This window comes from Lynx rufus, unplaced genomic scaffold (assembly GCF_022079265.1).
Source record: "Lynx rufus isolate CCGP_SWC_20201006 ecotype Redwood Valley unplaced genomic scaffold, mLynRuf1.p SCAF_7, whole genome shotgun sequence".
Taxonomy (NCBI): domain Eukaryota; kingdom Metazoa; phylum Chordata; class Mammalia; order Carnivora; family Felidae; genus Lynx; species Lynx rufus.
In genome coordinates, this window is record NW_025814889.1 from 68,023,632 (window position 1) to 68,040,539 (window position 16,908).

The 16,908-nt window shown below is 37.2% G+C and overlaps 1 protein-coding gene across 2 annotated transcripts in view; it reads left to right on the forward strand.

Moving 5' to 3' along the window:
- Positions 1-8,122, forward strand: part of LRRK2 (leucine rich repeat kinase 2) — a 138,219-nt gene extending 130,097 nt beyond the window's left edge. For both annotated transcript variants that reach the window (XM_047065482.1, XM_047065484.1), the window contains 4 exons: positions 2,169-2,321; positions 3,991-4,199; positions 6,784-6,855; positions 7,463-8,122. In XM_047065482.1, coding sequence (XP_046921438.1) covers positions 2,169-2,321; positions 3,991-4,199; positions 6,784-6,855; positions 7,463-7,584 — 556 coding nt within the window. In that variant the 3' untranslated portion in view covers positions 7,585-8,122. The remainder of the gene's footprint in view (positions 1-2,168; positions 2,322-3,990; positions 4,200-6,783; positions 6,856-7,462) is intronic.
- Positions 8,123-16,908: the final 8,786 nt, after the last annotated feature.

The window sequence follows — 16,908 nt, forward strand, 5'->3', positions numbered from 1 at the left end:
GAGGGGCAGAGAGAGAGGGAGACACAGAATCGGAAACAGGCTCCAGGCTCTGAGCCATCAGCCCAGAGCCCGACGCGGGGCTCGAACTCACGGACCGCGAGATCGTGACCTGGCTGAAGTCGGACGCTTAACCGACTGCGCCACCCAGGCGCCCCTCCCTGCTCGTTTTAATGCAAATGTCGCTTCTTCTGAGTGGGTTGTCTTTGATTCCTCCTGTGCAGATTAGATGCCTTGGATTTGTTCTTCCAGTTCAGCTATTATTTCCCTTCACAACATCTACCATACATTTTTATAAAAGAATTTTCAAAAATGCTCTCTTAATACTGAACTTAACTGGTTCTCAGCATTGGCCCCACTTAGAAACCATGAGATAGCTGAAAATACTATTATGCCTGGGACTCACCTCCAGACCAATTAAATCAGATGAATTAATCATGGGTGAGGCCCAGATTTCAGTGTTTTTCTTTTCAGGCTCTCATGTGACTCTAAGGTCTTTGGGGTTCAGATACACTGCTATGTATTGTAAATTCTCATGGATAAGGACTTTTGTTTTTCTCTCTCATTCACAGATTTGTTTCCTAATGTGTGGTAAATGGATAAATCCATTTTCATTCTGTAATTTCCACTTTTTTTAAAAAAACATGTTTTTATTCATTTATTTTTTTAATTAATTTTAATTTTTTGAGAGACAGAGAGAGAGAGAGGGAGAATGCACACAAGCTGTGGAGGGGCAGAGGGAGAGAATCTTAAGCAGGTTACATGCTCAGTCCAGTCCCACAATGGTGAGATCATGACCTGAGCTAAAACCAAGCATCAGATGCCCAACCAACTGAGCCACCCAGGCATCCCTGTAATTTCCACTTTTAATCAACCTAAAAAAAAACCCTGAAAATATTTAAAAAGAAAGGCCCCCAATTTTTTTTTTATTTCATAGAGCATGTTATGAGATCATGGGAATCAACTCCCTAAAATTCCACATAAGAATTGGAGTATAAATGCTGTACTAGAGAGAACACCCATAAACATGGCACTTGCAAAGCTGTTCATCACCTGAAAGAGATGAGGATCTGGTTTCATAGACACTTGGAAGTATTTGCTCTCTTCTCAAAAAGTGTCTCCTGTTGCCTTCGTCTCTCCCTGGCTAAGCAGATACCGCATTGCTAATTAGATGCTGCTTCATCCTCATTACCCTCCTCATTGTCATCAGTTCGCGCTGACAGAGGCATGGTGGGTAGTGAGAGATGATGTGGTCTCTGGAGTCACAGGCCTCCAGAGACTTGTCGAGTCCTGCTTCTGTGACATGCTGGTTATGTGGCCTCGAGCAAGTTATTTAGCCTTTGTTAACTTTCTCTCATTGCAGACATGGAGGTTTGTAGTATTTTATAAGATTGTTATTGAGGATCAAATGAGAGAATGCACCGAAGTATTTTATAAATTCTAAAATGTTATGTAATATTTGTACTAGTTTGAACTGTCTTCTGTTATATACAGCAAAAAAAAAACTCAGAAAGAAATTGTCTAGAATGTAGTGGCTCTCTGGCAGCACATATTTTTGCCTCCCTTGCCAGAACAAGAAAGAGGAAGAAAAAAAAAATCTTCCTGCCCTACAATAAACTAAAGGCTTTTAAACGGTGTGACATTTTCATGTCATTTATCTGGTCGAATTGCAACTTTAACCATTTTTACTTTTTCTTGGTTGTTCATTCCTTCTATTAGTTCATTCTGCATCCATCCATCCTCTGTCTACTTAACAAACTGCCTACTTTGTTAGCTAGGCATTTTTTTCTAGATAGGTTCTTATCTATCTACACTTGTATCTGCTAGATAGGTAGGTACTTATCCATGGTGACTCTTTACTGGATTGTGGGTATATTGAAAAGACATGGTCCTTGTCCTTAAGAAACCACATTTGCAGTCTAGTGTCAGGGACACACTAATTAATGAATACGATTTGATACTTAATGAGGTCTGTAGTGTTACAGGTATGCCAGTGCGGGAAAGGGAATGACTGGTATATTTTGATAGGTCAGGGAAGTATTCCAGAGGAGCTGACATTTAAGTTAAATAAACATCAAAGGCTAAGTAGAAGTTTGCCATGAAGGTAGGGCCTATGCTAGCCGATCTGTTTGCAAGAAATGAAGAATAGTGACATTCTTTTGTCCCTCTAGGTTTTCTTATGCAGCTTTCAGTGATTCCAACATCATAGCAGTGGTGGTGGACACGGCTCTCTACGTTGCTAAGAAAAATAGCCCATTTGTGGAAGTATGGGATAAGAAGACTGAAAAACTCTGTGAACTTATAGACTGTGTGCACTTTTTAAAGTAAATTGTTTTCTTTAAATTGTATTTTACTGTGGAAAGAACTCAGTGTGAAATTGACCCTCTTAACAAATTTTTAGGTGTACAACATATTATTGTTCACTATAGGTACAATGTCATTGGTTCTTATTTTGTGCTTATTAGAGCCGTTTTTATACTTCAGACTTAGAGAGGCAATATGGCTAATTTTACTTTGTTTCTACCTCTAACTAGAACACTAAACAACTCAGAAACAAAATTGCTAATTCTTTTCAGCACCATCTCTTGGTATCTAGCAAGTAGTTTCATTTTGGAAAACTAAAAAAAAAAAATAGGAACATGATATATATGGTTTCTTCAAGATATTACAAAGAATGTTCACCAATGAAAAAATAGTACGTTATTGGAAGTGATCATACTGGATTCCTTGCTGACTGTACATTTAGTAGTGTTACAATATCAAAGTTTACTACTTGTAATTAGACTACAGGTCCAAGGATACTTTGTTCTAAAGACAAAGTCACGAAACAATTTAAAAAATGGGGGAAACCTACTGGACTGACCAATGCACGAACTGCTTAAGGATAAAGGATCAAGACACCAGACTGACAACCAGTTCTTAGTCTAATCCAGCACATCTCAGACTTTAAATCACGCACATCTTTTGTGTGCTGCTGGTGGGAAGGGGGACCACTCAACCTTATTTGGGGAGGGGTAGAGAGAGAGGGAGACACAGAATCTGAAGCAGGCTCCAGGCTCTGAGCTGTCAGCACGGAGCCTGAACTCACCAACCACAAGATCATGACCTGAGCTGAAGTCGGACGCTTACCGACTGAGCCACCCAGGTGCCCGTTTTATCTTGTTTTTACGTATAGATTTTTTATTCTTTGGAGAACATTTAGATTACACACTGTATCTATAAAATGAAACTTCAAGGTTGACTTTCCCAGAATGTTTTCATTTTTCTCTGGATGGTAAGGAGATTGACATTCGGAAGTGCTGACAGTTCTGCCTGGTAAAGGTTCCCTTACTTCCTGAAGTCCTAAAAGTATTAGAACTGTTTTATTTCCAGACACCTCATTTTTGTCAAGAATTATTCATTGGCTCAGAGAAACATTTAGTGGTTTGTATTATCTTTTACATGTAAATGATTAAAATTTAATTTTCCTTTGTAACTTTTAGACCTCATGGAAAGAAACTTTTTCTATTTATATTGGGCAAATTTATTCTTTTCTTTTACACTGGGTTATATAGGCTTATTATTTATAAAAATTATATCCATTTTTTAAAGTGTATGTATTTATTTTGAGAGAGAGAGAGAGAGGGAGAGAGAGAGAGAGGCAGAGAGAGAATCCCAAACAGGCTCCACTCTGTCAGTGTGGAGCCTGATGCAAACCTGAGCCAAAATCAAGAGACAGACGTTTAGCCAACTGAGCCACTTTATTTTATCCATTTTATTTACTTTAGAATTTCTTGAAGGGGCTGTGTTATCTTTGATAATTTATGTTTCAAGGAGAGAAGCCACTTTGATGTTCTGTATTTAGCAACACTCGTTTTGTAGAATTTTAATGATATGTAATGTATACTATTATGTATTCATAATTTAAAATGCTATATATAGTGTGCATGTGTAGACATCTGCTTTATCTCTTAATTGTTGATAAAATTATTAATGCATACTTTATGGTTTTAGGGAGGAAATGGTAAAAGTAAACGCGGAATCAAAACACAAAATATCTTATTCTGGGAGAGTGAAAACTCTCTGCCTCCAGAAGAACACTGCCCTCTGGATAGGAACTGGAGGAGGCCATGTTTTACTCCTTGATCTTTCAACTCGTCGAATTATACGTATAGTTCACAATTTTTGTGATTCTGTCAGAGTCATGATGACAGCACAGTTAGGTAAGTTTCCTTCCTTTCAATCTTTTGTGATATTGTCTAAGACTTTAAAAATATGCTTTTATTTTTAATTTTAGTCTCACTCTCTAATGCCACTGGACATGTCTCAGAAGGTCACATCATGAAACATAGAACTGGGATACATTTTAATAGGGTCATTAAAAAATGGAGGGAATGGATGCTTTCAGTCCCATTAGAGAAGATTATTGCAGCCGAGCACCGATTCTCGGTTCTACTTTCTCTGTATCTAAGGCAAAAGAGGAAATAGATAATTTTGAGTATTTTTAACTTAAAAATATTTTTGTAATGTTTCTTTATTTATTTTGAGAGAGAGAGAGAAAGAGAGTGAGTGGGGGAGGGGCAGAGAGAGAGCAAGAGAGAGAGAGAGAAATTCCCAGTGGGATGCTCACACTCACAAACTGTGAGATCATGCATGACCTGAGCCACATCAAGAGTCATAGGCTTAACTGTCTGAGCCACCCAGGCACCCTGAGTATTTTTAACCTTTTAATCAAAGGTATTAAAGCAAATGCTTATTTTAACCAATTTAAACTTCCTACCCTTCTTAAATTTGGTTTTTCATTCTATCAACAAATTTATATGCTTGTAACAATATATGGCGAACTCTACAATCTGCAGGTATTGACAATCGTGATGTTTTATGCAGACTTTTATGTCTTTTCTTGCTCCTACTTTTCTATTTAAGTATGAAGAAATCATAACAGCACATGAAATATATTTTCTACATAAATACATTCCATTTTTTCTTTTAACTAATTATTAGGCTTAGAGAATAGTATTAACATATATACAAAGTTGATCACCAAAATAACATGGGATTAGGTTCTGCAAAGCGAGAGTTTATATAACTTTAGTAAGTAAGTCCTAGTGTGTTTGACAGGTGAAGCAAATGGTCATTTCCTTTTACAGGAATATATTAAGGAGTGACAAGTGTTACTCCTTACTCTCACCCATTTTTTATGACTGGATGTTGAAATTGCACAGGAGTTACACTAGATGCTGTGAGTGATTGGTGACTCTCAGCATACTAGCGTTGTATCTCACAACAATAGTGGGTTGTCTCTCTACTTTTATTCTTTTTTTTTTTTTTTTATTTTTTTTTTTCAACGTTTATTTATTTTTGGGACAGAGAGAGACAGAGCATGAACGGGGGAGGGGCAGAGAGAGAGGGAGACACAGAATCGGAAACAGGCTCCAGGCTCTGAGCCATCAGCCCAGAGCCAGACGCGGGGCTCGAACTCACGGACCGCGAGATCGTGACCTGGCTGAAGTCGGACGCTTAACCGACTGCGCCACCCAGGCGCCCCTCTCTACTTTTATTCTACCAAGGTTGTTAAGTCCTTTAATTTGTCTGTACTTTTGTACCCAAATCATTGTTCATTACTGAAATTATGTGGAATTTCAGTGGTTTAATTGATTTTTAAAGTAAAGATAAATTTAAACATAATCCACAGGTGCGGCAGGTACAATGTGGCTTCATCTCACCTTTGTAGCCTCTGCCATTTATCACATTGTTCCCAGTGCTTTCTGATCTGGAGAATGTTCAGTCCCTCTGGGATACCATGCTTCACGTTGCCTCAATGTTTTTCATGTGCCGCTCATTCTTTGCTTATTTAATTTCTGTAGTTAATTAAGCCAAGAAGGTACACTAACTCTTTTTTCAAAATGGTAGCTCATATGTCAAAACCTTCAGAAGTGAACACTGATTAGGTCAAACTTCCCTCTTTGGAGTTCTCGTAACATCTCCCTTGCATAGAATCCATCCTGGTCACAATTTTTTTTTTTTTCATTAGTGTCAATCTCCTCACTAGAATATAATAAACTCCATGTAGGTTGAGTCTGCATGTGTTTGTTTACTTCTTTACTCCCCAGGGCCTTGCCTCCTGTATAGAAGACGTATGACAAATATTTGTTGAGTAAATTAGTGAGTGACTTGAGAAGAACGTATGGTTCTGTGACAGAGTATCAGTATATCATCCATCCAACTTTGTTTTTTTTTGTGTTTTTTTTTTAATTTTTTTTTTCAACGTTTATTTATTTTTGGGACAGAGAGAAACAGAGCATGAACGGGGGAGGGGCAGAGAGAGAGGGAGACACAGAATCGGAAACAGGCTCCAGGCTCTGAGCCATCAGCCCAGAGCCTGACGCGGGGCTCGAACTCACGGACCGCGAGATCGTGACCTGGCTGAAGTCGGACGCTTAACCGACTGCGCCACCCAGGCGCCCCTTATCCATCCAACTTTGTATCCAAATGATTCACATTTGACTAATGCCAAAGCAGTTTCACACACATCTCATTTAATATTATAACTCTGGGTGTATAAATTTTAGACCCATTTTTCAAAAGTTAAATTATTTTCTCAGATTAACACAATTAATAAAAATTATAGCAAGGAATGGGCCACAAATTTTCCAACGTTAAATAATTGCTGATCTTGGAGCATTTTATTCAGTATAATTGAAGTGTCTCCTAAAAAGCAGAATTATACGGTAATTTCTAATGACTTTTTAAAGTTCATCTTATTACATTGTTTTAACAGACAACTCATATATTTTTTTTTTAAAGGAAGCCTCAAAAATGTCATGCTGGTTTTGGGGTATATCCGGAAAAGTACTGAAGGCACACAACACCAAAAAGGTAGTGTTTAATAAGATACTGTATTCCAAACGCAGTACAATGACACTGATGATTATAACATGTTATGTGTTTTATACATTTATAATAAATATATACTATAATACTTCAAGCATTTTAAATTTGTAGCTTCTTTATAGTGTAAATAATTTAAACATAAATCCTCAAAATTAAGTTTTAGTAGTTGAGTAGTATTTTTTCAGATGAAGTAGAAATATCAACCACTATAAAATGAGAAGTAGCCCAAATTTAAACTAAACGTGGTTATTTTTCCTTACAGTTTACCTATATCCATATGAGCTCCGATTTTGAACAGTGTTTGAAAAAACTATTTCTTTCAGAAAGTGAAACATCAGGTTATTAAAAGTTCACACTCTTTTTGAAATGTAGTTGTTTCTGTAATACACTTTAAACATTTTCCAAATGTAGTTTCTTATGAATGGCAATGATTTAGTAAATTTTTATAGCTGTATTTATGTATATGTTTGTATAAGACAACTAAATATAAATGAACAAAATTGAAATAAAATGAAATAAAATAAAATAAAATAAAATAAAAAGGCCTTATGGCAGATCTTTGAACCATTATTTCATTTTTTTTCCTTTGTAGAGATACAGTCTTGTTTGTCTGTTTGGGATATCAACCTTCCACATGAAGTGCAAAATTTAGAAAAACATATTGAAGTAAGAAATGAATTAGCTGAAAAAATGAGAAGAATATCTGTTGAATAAGAGGGATGTTGGAGATCTTTGCCTTTGGATGCGAAAATTATTCTCCTGTAAATATTTCTTTAAAAATGTTTACATATGAAAAGGACACTTCCACTTTTTGAAAAAGCTCATGTGTATATGAAGGAATGTTTATATATTTTATTTTATTTTAAATATAAATATGTGTAAAAATAATTTCACTGGAAATGTTTTAAAGAATTATTTAAAATATGACATTGTATTTCCCACATCCTAATTAATTTTGTGGGTTAAGTAATGAAAGGAAAGCTGAAAAGTACAAAATTGCAGGACTCATACCAAAATTTACAAAGTGATTAATTTTTTGTTTTTATCCATAACGAAAGTAAACTTTATTTAAAATTCTGCATTTAAACGGGACTGCTGTTTGATTACTTTCTAGGTATTTTGCAAAGTAAAATAGTAATATTAGGACTGGTTCACATGTAATACATTCCTTCTTAAATTCCTTTTAAATGCACGTCTCATACATGCTTGTAAACTGAATTTTCACCAATAAATCCCTTCATTGGAATGTGCATCCTCTTTGTTGCTGATGCAAACAATGCGTTTCATGCATCTTCCCTCCGTTTAAAAGAAAATGTCACGGAAAGTGCTGATGAGGAAATATAACATATTGTTCTCATTCCCAGTAAAGACACGGCCACTTTCTCTTTTCCTGTTGTGCAGTTCAATCTTTGAATGTGGATACCCTGAAATTTGTATACTTGGTGTGAATACAGTGTTCAGTTTTCAAGTGATATTTTTTATGTTTTAATTCGGATTTTCAGTGGTAAGCCAGACCGCTGGTTACTTGTTTCTAACCTGCGCCCTAACATTTCTACCCACCTTCTTCCTAAATTTGTGATTCTGCAAATCCTGCATCACTCAGGAAGAAACCCTATTTCCAGAATTATAGAATTCCACAACTCCCACTGTGACTGTGGGGGCAAGTTTATAACACTCTTTATTTTGATGAAGAAGAAAGGAGTTTCAGGTTATGACAGGTAAAAATACCTGCTAACCTTGTCTTCTAAATTATACCTAAATTGTTTGAATATCTTCCCACAGTAGGAGTGTCAGGGCCAAGTGTCTAGGTAACAATTTGAGTGACATTTATGTCTTAAGGAAAAACTTTTTTGGTAAATCCATTGGCCCTCGCCAATAGTCATAAATTCAAACAATTCTCTATGACAGGATAACTTGTCCATTTAATATTCTCAGAACTCACCAGTGTTGTATTATAGGATGATTTTAAAAATAATGGACGAGTTTGTTCCTGTGATATTTCTCATTGTTACTTTGTATTGTAATTTTTTTACCAAGAAAATTATGAAGAAATACGTAAATGAACATTATATTTAAATGGAATAATAAATATTCTTAAAGCATGTTTAAGAATTTTAAAACTTTGTGATAATGTTTTATTTTTCACATATAGCTCTGTATCTGTCTAATATGAAATTTTTTATTAGCCTGTGTATGGGACATCTAAAAAATGCTAACTAAAGTTTTCTCTTGGGGATTTATTCAGTTGCCTGTAGTACACATAGTTTTTAGGATCCCGGAATAAAACCTGATAGGCCTGATATATTCCATTTTCAAATTCTCATAAAAATTTTCTTAAAATAGAATTGTTCCCTCTTGAGTACTGAAACAAAAAATGACTTTAGAACAGTTTATTAAAAAAATTGGCAGACTCATTTTAAGTTTTCCCTGATTAGAACCCCCAAATGAGCTACTTATCATTATAAAAACATAAGCGTTTGTCTTTTTTTAATTGGATCATCTTTTTTAGGACATTCTGTCAATCTCTACATTTTATGTATGTATGTATGTATGTATGTATGTTTGTATGTATGTATTTATTTGTTTTTCATTTATATCCACGTTAGTTAGCATATACTGCAATAATGATTTCAGGAGTAGATTCCAGTGATTCATCCCCTGCTTATAACACCCAGTGCTCATCCCAACAAGTGTCTTCCTTAATGACCCTTACCCATGTAGCCCATGCCCCCACAACCCCTCCAGCAAACCTCATTTTGTTCTCTGTATTTAAGAGTCTCTTATGTTTTGTCCCCCTCCCTGTTTTTGTTTTATTTTTGCTTCCCTTCCCTTTTTATTTTTTTAATATAATTTATTGTCAGATTGGTTTCCACACAACACCCAGTGCTCATCCCAACAGGTCCCCTCCTCCATGCCCATTACCCACTTTACCCTCTCCCCCACCCACCATCAACCTTCAGTTTATTCTCAGTTTTTAAGAGTCTCTTATGGTTTGCCTCCTTCCCTCTCTGTAACTTTTTTTCCCCCCTTCCCCTCCCTGATGGTCTTCTGTTAGGTTTCTCAGGATCCACATATGAGTGAAAACATATGGTGTCTTCCTTTCTCTGCCTGACTTATTTCACTTAGCATAGTACCTTCCAGTTCCATCCACGTTGCTGCAAATGGCCAGATTTCATTCTTTCTCGTTGCCAAGTAGTATTCCATTGTATATATAAACCACATCTTCTTTATCCATTCACCAGTTGATGGAACTTAGGCTCTTTCCATAATTTGGCTATTGTAGAAAGTGCTGCTATAAACATTGGGGTACACGTGCCCCTATGCATCAGCACTCTTGTACCCCTTGGGTAAATTCCTAGCAGTGGTATTTCTGGGTCATAGGGTAGTTCTATTTTTAATTTTTTGAGGAACCTCCAGACTTTTCCAGAGCAGCTGCACCAATTTGCATTCCCACCAACAGTGCAAGAGGGTTCCCGTTTCTCCACATCCTTGCCAGCATCTGTAGTCTCATGACTTGTTCATTTTAGCCACTCTGAACAAGTGAGGTGGTATCTCAGTATGGTTTTGATTTTTATTTCCCTGATGAGGAGTGACGTTGAGCATCTTTTCATGTGTTGGTTGGCCATCGGGATGTCTTCTTTAGAAAACTGTCTATTCATGTCTTGTGCTCATTTCCTCACTGGATTATTTGTTTTTTGGGTGTGAAGTTTTGTGAGTTCTTTATACATTTGGATACTAGCCCTTTATCCGATAATGTCATTTGCAAATATCTTTTCACATTCTGTCGGTTGCCTTTTAGTTTTGTTGATTCCTTTGCAGTGCAGATTTGCTTCAGTTCCCTTATATTCATCTGTTTTGTATCTTAATGTCCTCATATGAGTGAAGTCATATGATATTTGTCTTTCTCTGACTAATTGCACCTACCATAAAACCCTCTAGTTCCATCCACGTTGTTGCAGATGGCAAGATTTCATTCTTTTTGAATGACGAGTAATACTCCATTGTGTGTATGTATGTATTATATATATATATATATATATATATATATATATATATATATATACACACCCTATCTTCTTTATCCATTCATCTGTCGATGGACATTTGGGCTCTTTCCATACTTTGGCTATTGTTGATAGTGTTGATATAAACATTGGGGTGCATGTGCCCCTTCGAAACAGCACACCTGTATCCCTTGTATAAATACCTTGTAGTGCAATTGATGGGTCATAGGGTAGTTCTATTTTTAATTTTTGGGGAACCTCCATACTGTTTTCCCGAGTGGCTGCACCAGTTTGCATTCCCACCAACAATGCCAAGAAGATCCTCTTTCTCCACATCCTCGCCAACATCTGTTGTTGCCTGAGTTATTAATGTTAGCCATTCTGAACGGTGTGAGGTGGTATCTCATTGTGGTTTTGATTTATATTTCCCTGGTGATGAGTTATGTTGAGCATTTTTTAATGTATCATTTGGCCATCTGGATGTCTTCTTTGGAGAAGTGTCTATTCATGTCTTTTGCCCATTTCTTCACTGGATTATTTGTTTTTTGGGGTGTTGAGTTGGATAAGTTCTTTATAGATTTTGGATACTAACCCTTTATCTGATATGTCATTTGCAAATATCTTCTCCCATTCTGTCAGGTGCCTTTTAGTTTTGCTGATTGTTTCCTTCGCTGGGCAAAAAGCTTTTTATTTTGATGAGGTCCCAATTGTTCATTTTTGCTTTTGCTTCCCTTGCCTCCAGAGACGTGTTGAGTAAGAAGTAGCTGTGGCCAAGGTCAAAGAGGTTTTAACCTGCTTTCTCCTCGAGGATGTTGATGGCTTCCTGTCTTACGTTTAGTAAGTCTTTCATCCATTTTGAGTTTATTTTTGTGTATGGTGAAGAAAGTGGTCCAGGTTCATTCTTCTGCATGTCGCTGTCCAGTTTTCCCAGCACCATATGCTGAAGAGACTGTCTTTATTCTATTGGATATTCTTTCCTGCTTTGTCAAAGATTAGTTGGCCATATGTTTGTGGGTCCATTTCTGGGTTCTCTATTCTGTTCCATTGATCTGATTGTCGGTTTTTGTGCCAGTACCATACTGTCTTGATGACTGCAGCTTTGTAGTATAGCTTGAAGTCCAGGACTGTGATGCCTCCTGCTTTGGTTTTCTTTTTCAAGATTGCTTTGGCTCTTGGGGGTCTTTTCTGGTTCCATACAAATTTTAGGATTATTTGTTCTAGCTCTGTGAAGAATGCTGGTGTTATTTTGATAGGGATTGTATCGAATACGTAGATTGCTTTGGGTCATATCGACATTTTAACAATATTTGTTCTTCCTATCCAGGAGCGTGGAGTATATTTCCATTTTTTTGTGTCTTCTTCAATTTCTTTCATAAGCTTTCTATAGTTTTCAGTGTATAGATTTTTCACCCCTTTGGTTAGATTTATTCCTAGGTATTTTATTGTTTTTGGTGCAATTGTAAATGGGATTGATTCCTTGATTTCTCTTTCTGTTGCTTCATTTTTGGTGTATAGGGATGCAACCGATTTCTGTGCATTGATTTTATATCCTGCCACTTTGCTGAGTTCATGAATCAGTTCTAGCAGTTTTTTGGTGGAATCTTTTGGGTTCTCCATGTAGAGTATCATGTCATCTACAAAGAGTGAAAGTTTGACCTCCTCCTGGCTGATTTGGATGCCTTTTATTTCTTTGTGTTGTCTGATTACAGAGGCTGAGACCTCCAATACTATGTGGAATAACAGTGGCATGAGTAGACATCCCTGTGTTTTTCCTGACCTTAGAGGGAAAGCTCTCCGTTTTCCCCCATTGAGGATGATATTAGCATTGGGTCTTTCATATATGGCTTTTATGATCTCGAGGTATGCTCCTTCTATCCCTACTTTCTTGAGGGTTTTTAGCAAGAAAGGATGCTGTATTTTGTGAAATTCTTTCTCTGCATCTATTGAAAGGATCATATGGTCCTTGTCCTTTCTTTTATTGATGTGATGAATCATGTTAATTGTTTTGTGGATATTGAACCAGCCCTGCAACCCAGGTATAAATCCCACGTGGTTGTGGTGAATAATTTTTTTAATGTATTGTTGGATCCGGTTGGCTAGTATCTTGTTGAGGATTTTTGCATCCAAGTTCATCAGGGAAATGGATCTATAGTACTCCTTTTTAGTGGGGTCTCTGGTTTTGGAATCAAGGTAATGCTGGCTTCATAGAGAGTTTGGAAATTTTCCTTCCATTTCTATTTTTTGGAACAACTTCGAGAATAGTTGTTAACTCTTCCTTAAATGTTTGGTAGAATTCCCCTGGAAAGCCATCTGGCCCTGGACTCTTGTTTTTTGGGAGATTTTTGATAACTAGTTCAATTTCTTTACTGGTTGTGGGTCTGTTCAAATTTTCTATTTCTTCCTGTTTCAGTTTTGGTAGTTTATATGTTTCTAGGAATTTGTCCATTTCTTCCAGATTACTATTAGTGTATAATTGCTCATAACATTCTCTTATTGTTATTGTTTCTCTGTGTTGGTTGTGATCTCTCCTCTTTCATTCTTGATTTTATTTATTTGGGTCCTTTCCTTTTTCTTTTTGATCACACTGGTTAGTGGTTTATCAGTTTTGTTAATTCTTTCAAAGAACCAGCTTTTGGTTTCATTGATTTGTTCTACTGTTTGTTTGTTTGTTTGTTTGTTTCAATAACATGGATTTCTGCTCTAATCTTTATTATTTCTTGTCTTCTGTTGGCCCTGGGTTTTATTTGCTGTTCTCTTTCCAGCTCTTTAAGGTGTAGTGTTAGGTTGTGTATCTGAGACCTTTCTTCCTTCTTTAGGAAGGCCTGGATTGCTATATACTTTCCTCTTATTACCACCTTGCCTGCGTCCCAGAGGTTTTGAGCTGTGGTGTTATCATTTTCATTGGCTTCCATGAACTTTTTAATTTCCTCTATAACTTCTTGGTTAGCCCATTCATTCCTTAGTAGGATTCCTTAGTCTCCAAGTATTTGTTACCTTTCCAAATTTTTTCTTGTGGTTGATTTTGAGTTTCATAGTGTTGTGGTCTGAAAATATGCACAGTATGATCTCTATCTTTTTGTACTTGTTGAGGGCTGATTTGTGTCCCAGTATGTGATCTATTCTGGAGAATGTTCCATGTGCACTCGAGAAGAATATACATTCTGCTGCTTTAGGATGAAATGTTCTGAATATATCTGTTAAGTCCATCTGGTCCAGTGTTTCATTCAAAGCCATTGTTTCCTTGTTTATTTTCTGTTTAGATGATCTGTATATTGTTGTAAGTGGGGTGTTAAAGTCCCCTAGTATTATGGTATTATCATCAATGAGTTTATGTTTGTGATTAATTGATTTATATATTTGAGCGTCCCACATTTGGCACATAAATGTTTACAATTGTTAGGTCTTCTTGGTGGATAGACCTCTTAATTATCATATAATATCCTTATTCATCTCTTGATACAGTCTTTATTTTAAAGTCTAGATTGTCAGATATAAGTATGGCTACTCCAGCTTTCTTTTGTCGACCATTAGCATGTTGGATGGTTCTCCATCCCCTTGGTTTCAATCTGAAGGTGTCTTTAGGTCTAAAGTGGGTCTCTTGTAAACAGCATGGATCTTGTTTTCTTATCCATTCTGTTACCCTATGTCTTTTGATTGGAGCATTGAGTCCATTGATGTTTAGAGTGAGTCCTGAAAGATAAGAATTTATTGCCATTATGTTGCTTGTAGAGTTGGAGTTTCTGGTGGTGTTCTCTGGTCCTTTCTAGTCTTTGTTGCTTTTGGTATTTTTTTTTCCTTTTTTTTCTCCCCTCAGAGAGTGCCCATTAAAATTTCTTGCAGGGCTGGTTTAGTGGTCATGAACTTTATTTTTTGTTTGGGAAATTTTTTATCTCCGCTTCTATTTTGAATGACAGGCTTGCTGGATAAAGAATTCTTGGTTGCATATTTTTCTGATTCAGCACATTGCATATATCCTGCCATTCCTTTCTGGCCTGTCAAGTTTCTATGGATAGGTCTGCTGCAAACCTGATCTGTCTTCCCCTGTAGGTTAAGGACATTTTTTTCCTTTCTGCCTTCATGATTCTTTCCTTGCCTGAGTATTTTGTGAATTTGACTATGATATGCCTTGTTGATGGTCAGTTTTGCTGAATCTAATGGGAGTCCTCTGTGCTTCCTGGATTTTGATGTCTGTGTCTTTCCCCAGGTTAGGAAAGTTTTCCACTATGATTTGCTCACATAACCCTTCTACCCCTTTTTCTCTCTTCATCTTCTGGGACCCCTATGATTCTGATGTTCCTTTTTAATTTCCTCTATAACTTCTTGGTTAGCCCATTCATTCCGTAGTAGGATGGTCTTTAGTCTCCAAGTATTTGTTACTGATTTTTCTAATTCTTAAATCAGGCTCTTTTGGCTTAGTCTCCCTCTTTTTTTCTGCTTCATTATTCTCCAGAATTTGTCCTCCATAGGTGATTCACTGCTCTACCTCATCCATCCTTGCTGCCATGGCATCTATCTAGATTGAAGCTCAGTTATAACATTTTTTATTTCATCCTGAGTAGCTTTTACTTATTTCATCTCCACAGTAAGAGATTCTAATCTATTTTTGACCCCAGCTAGTATTCTTATTATTGTGATTTTAAATTCCAGTTCAGACATGTTGCTTGTATCTGTGTTGATTAAGTCCCTAGGTGTCTTTTCTTCCTGCTCTTTCTTTTGGGATGAATTCCTTCGATTCATCATTTTGAAGGCAGAAAAGGAATTAATAAGGTTAAAAAGAAATTAAAATTAAAAAGTTAAAAACAACACACCCACAAAAAAAATCAAATAAATAATGCTAGGTCCTAGGTGTGTTTTGGTCTGGATGTTGAAAGGGGCTTGATAGATCAGAGGAAAAAAGGGGAAAAAAAAAAAAGGAAAACGTTTGAAAATTTGAAAAAAATGAATACAATGAAATAGAATGAAATGATGGAATTAAAATAGAATTTGAAAAGTTTACAAAAAAGTAAAAAATATAGTATAAAAAGGAAAAAAATAGTTTTAATAAAAATTGAAATAAAAATTTTTTCTCTTTCTATATTCAAGAAAAAGAAATGAAAAAGAAAAAAAATGAATAGATGGGCTAGTGAACAGGCTGAAATACGATTGAAATTACATTGTTTTCTCCTAGAAGGCAAACAATGAAACACTTGATAGTCTGTAAACTAAGCAGGCGGGGAGACCTGTGTTCTTGAGGATAGAGGTTGGCCCAGTTGGGCGGGCTTAGTGTAACAGCTCCGTTACCCACTAGATGGCGCTGCTTAGCTTACTGTGGTGGATTGTGGCGCTCGTAGGTGTGTATGCACATGCGCGGGAGAGGTGAAAATGGCGTCAGTCTCTAGTACGGAGCTCTAGTCTCCCCGATCAGCAATCGCCTACCCATCCTTTGTCTCCAGCTTCAGTCCACTACCTGCTTTTACACTGTTTGTGACCAAGCCGTCAGATTGCCAGGCGGCACCTCCCTCCTTTTATATCAGATGCAGCTGTGTTTCCCCACCCCTCACTTCGGGTGAGGGGACTGTGGTTTTGACCCTTTCTGACCCTCTGCGGGAGGGTCCCATGGAGCAATGGCCGGGTGCCGGCCGCACTCAGGAACATTTGCGGGACCATGCTGCTGCCGATGTCCAGAGACTGCGGCTAAGTGCCAGCCCGCCTCAGAAAACGTTCACGCATTTGTGTAGCAGAAGCGTTTCAGGATTATGGAAAATCGCAACACACATCGAGCACCAGGCTTCACCCTTAACAACCTTGTTCCAGCACCAGCGAATGTGGTTGTTTTATGGGGTCTGCTGGGACCCCTACGGCTGCACAGACTCTACCAGATGTCCTCCCAGCAGGGGAACCGCCTCTCCACGCGTGGCCTGAAGACCTTGCTCTCTGCTCCTGGGGATTCGCCCTTCCCACCAGAGCACCGCCAGGTATTAAGCTGCGGAGTTTCAGACTCTGCACTCCCCCTGTTTATAGAGTCTTAATGGAATTTAAACTCTCTCCTTTCTCC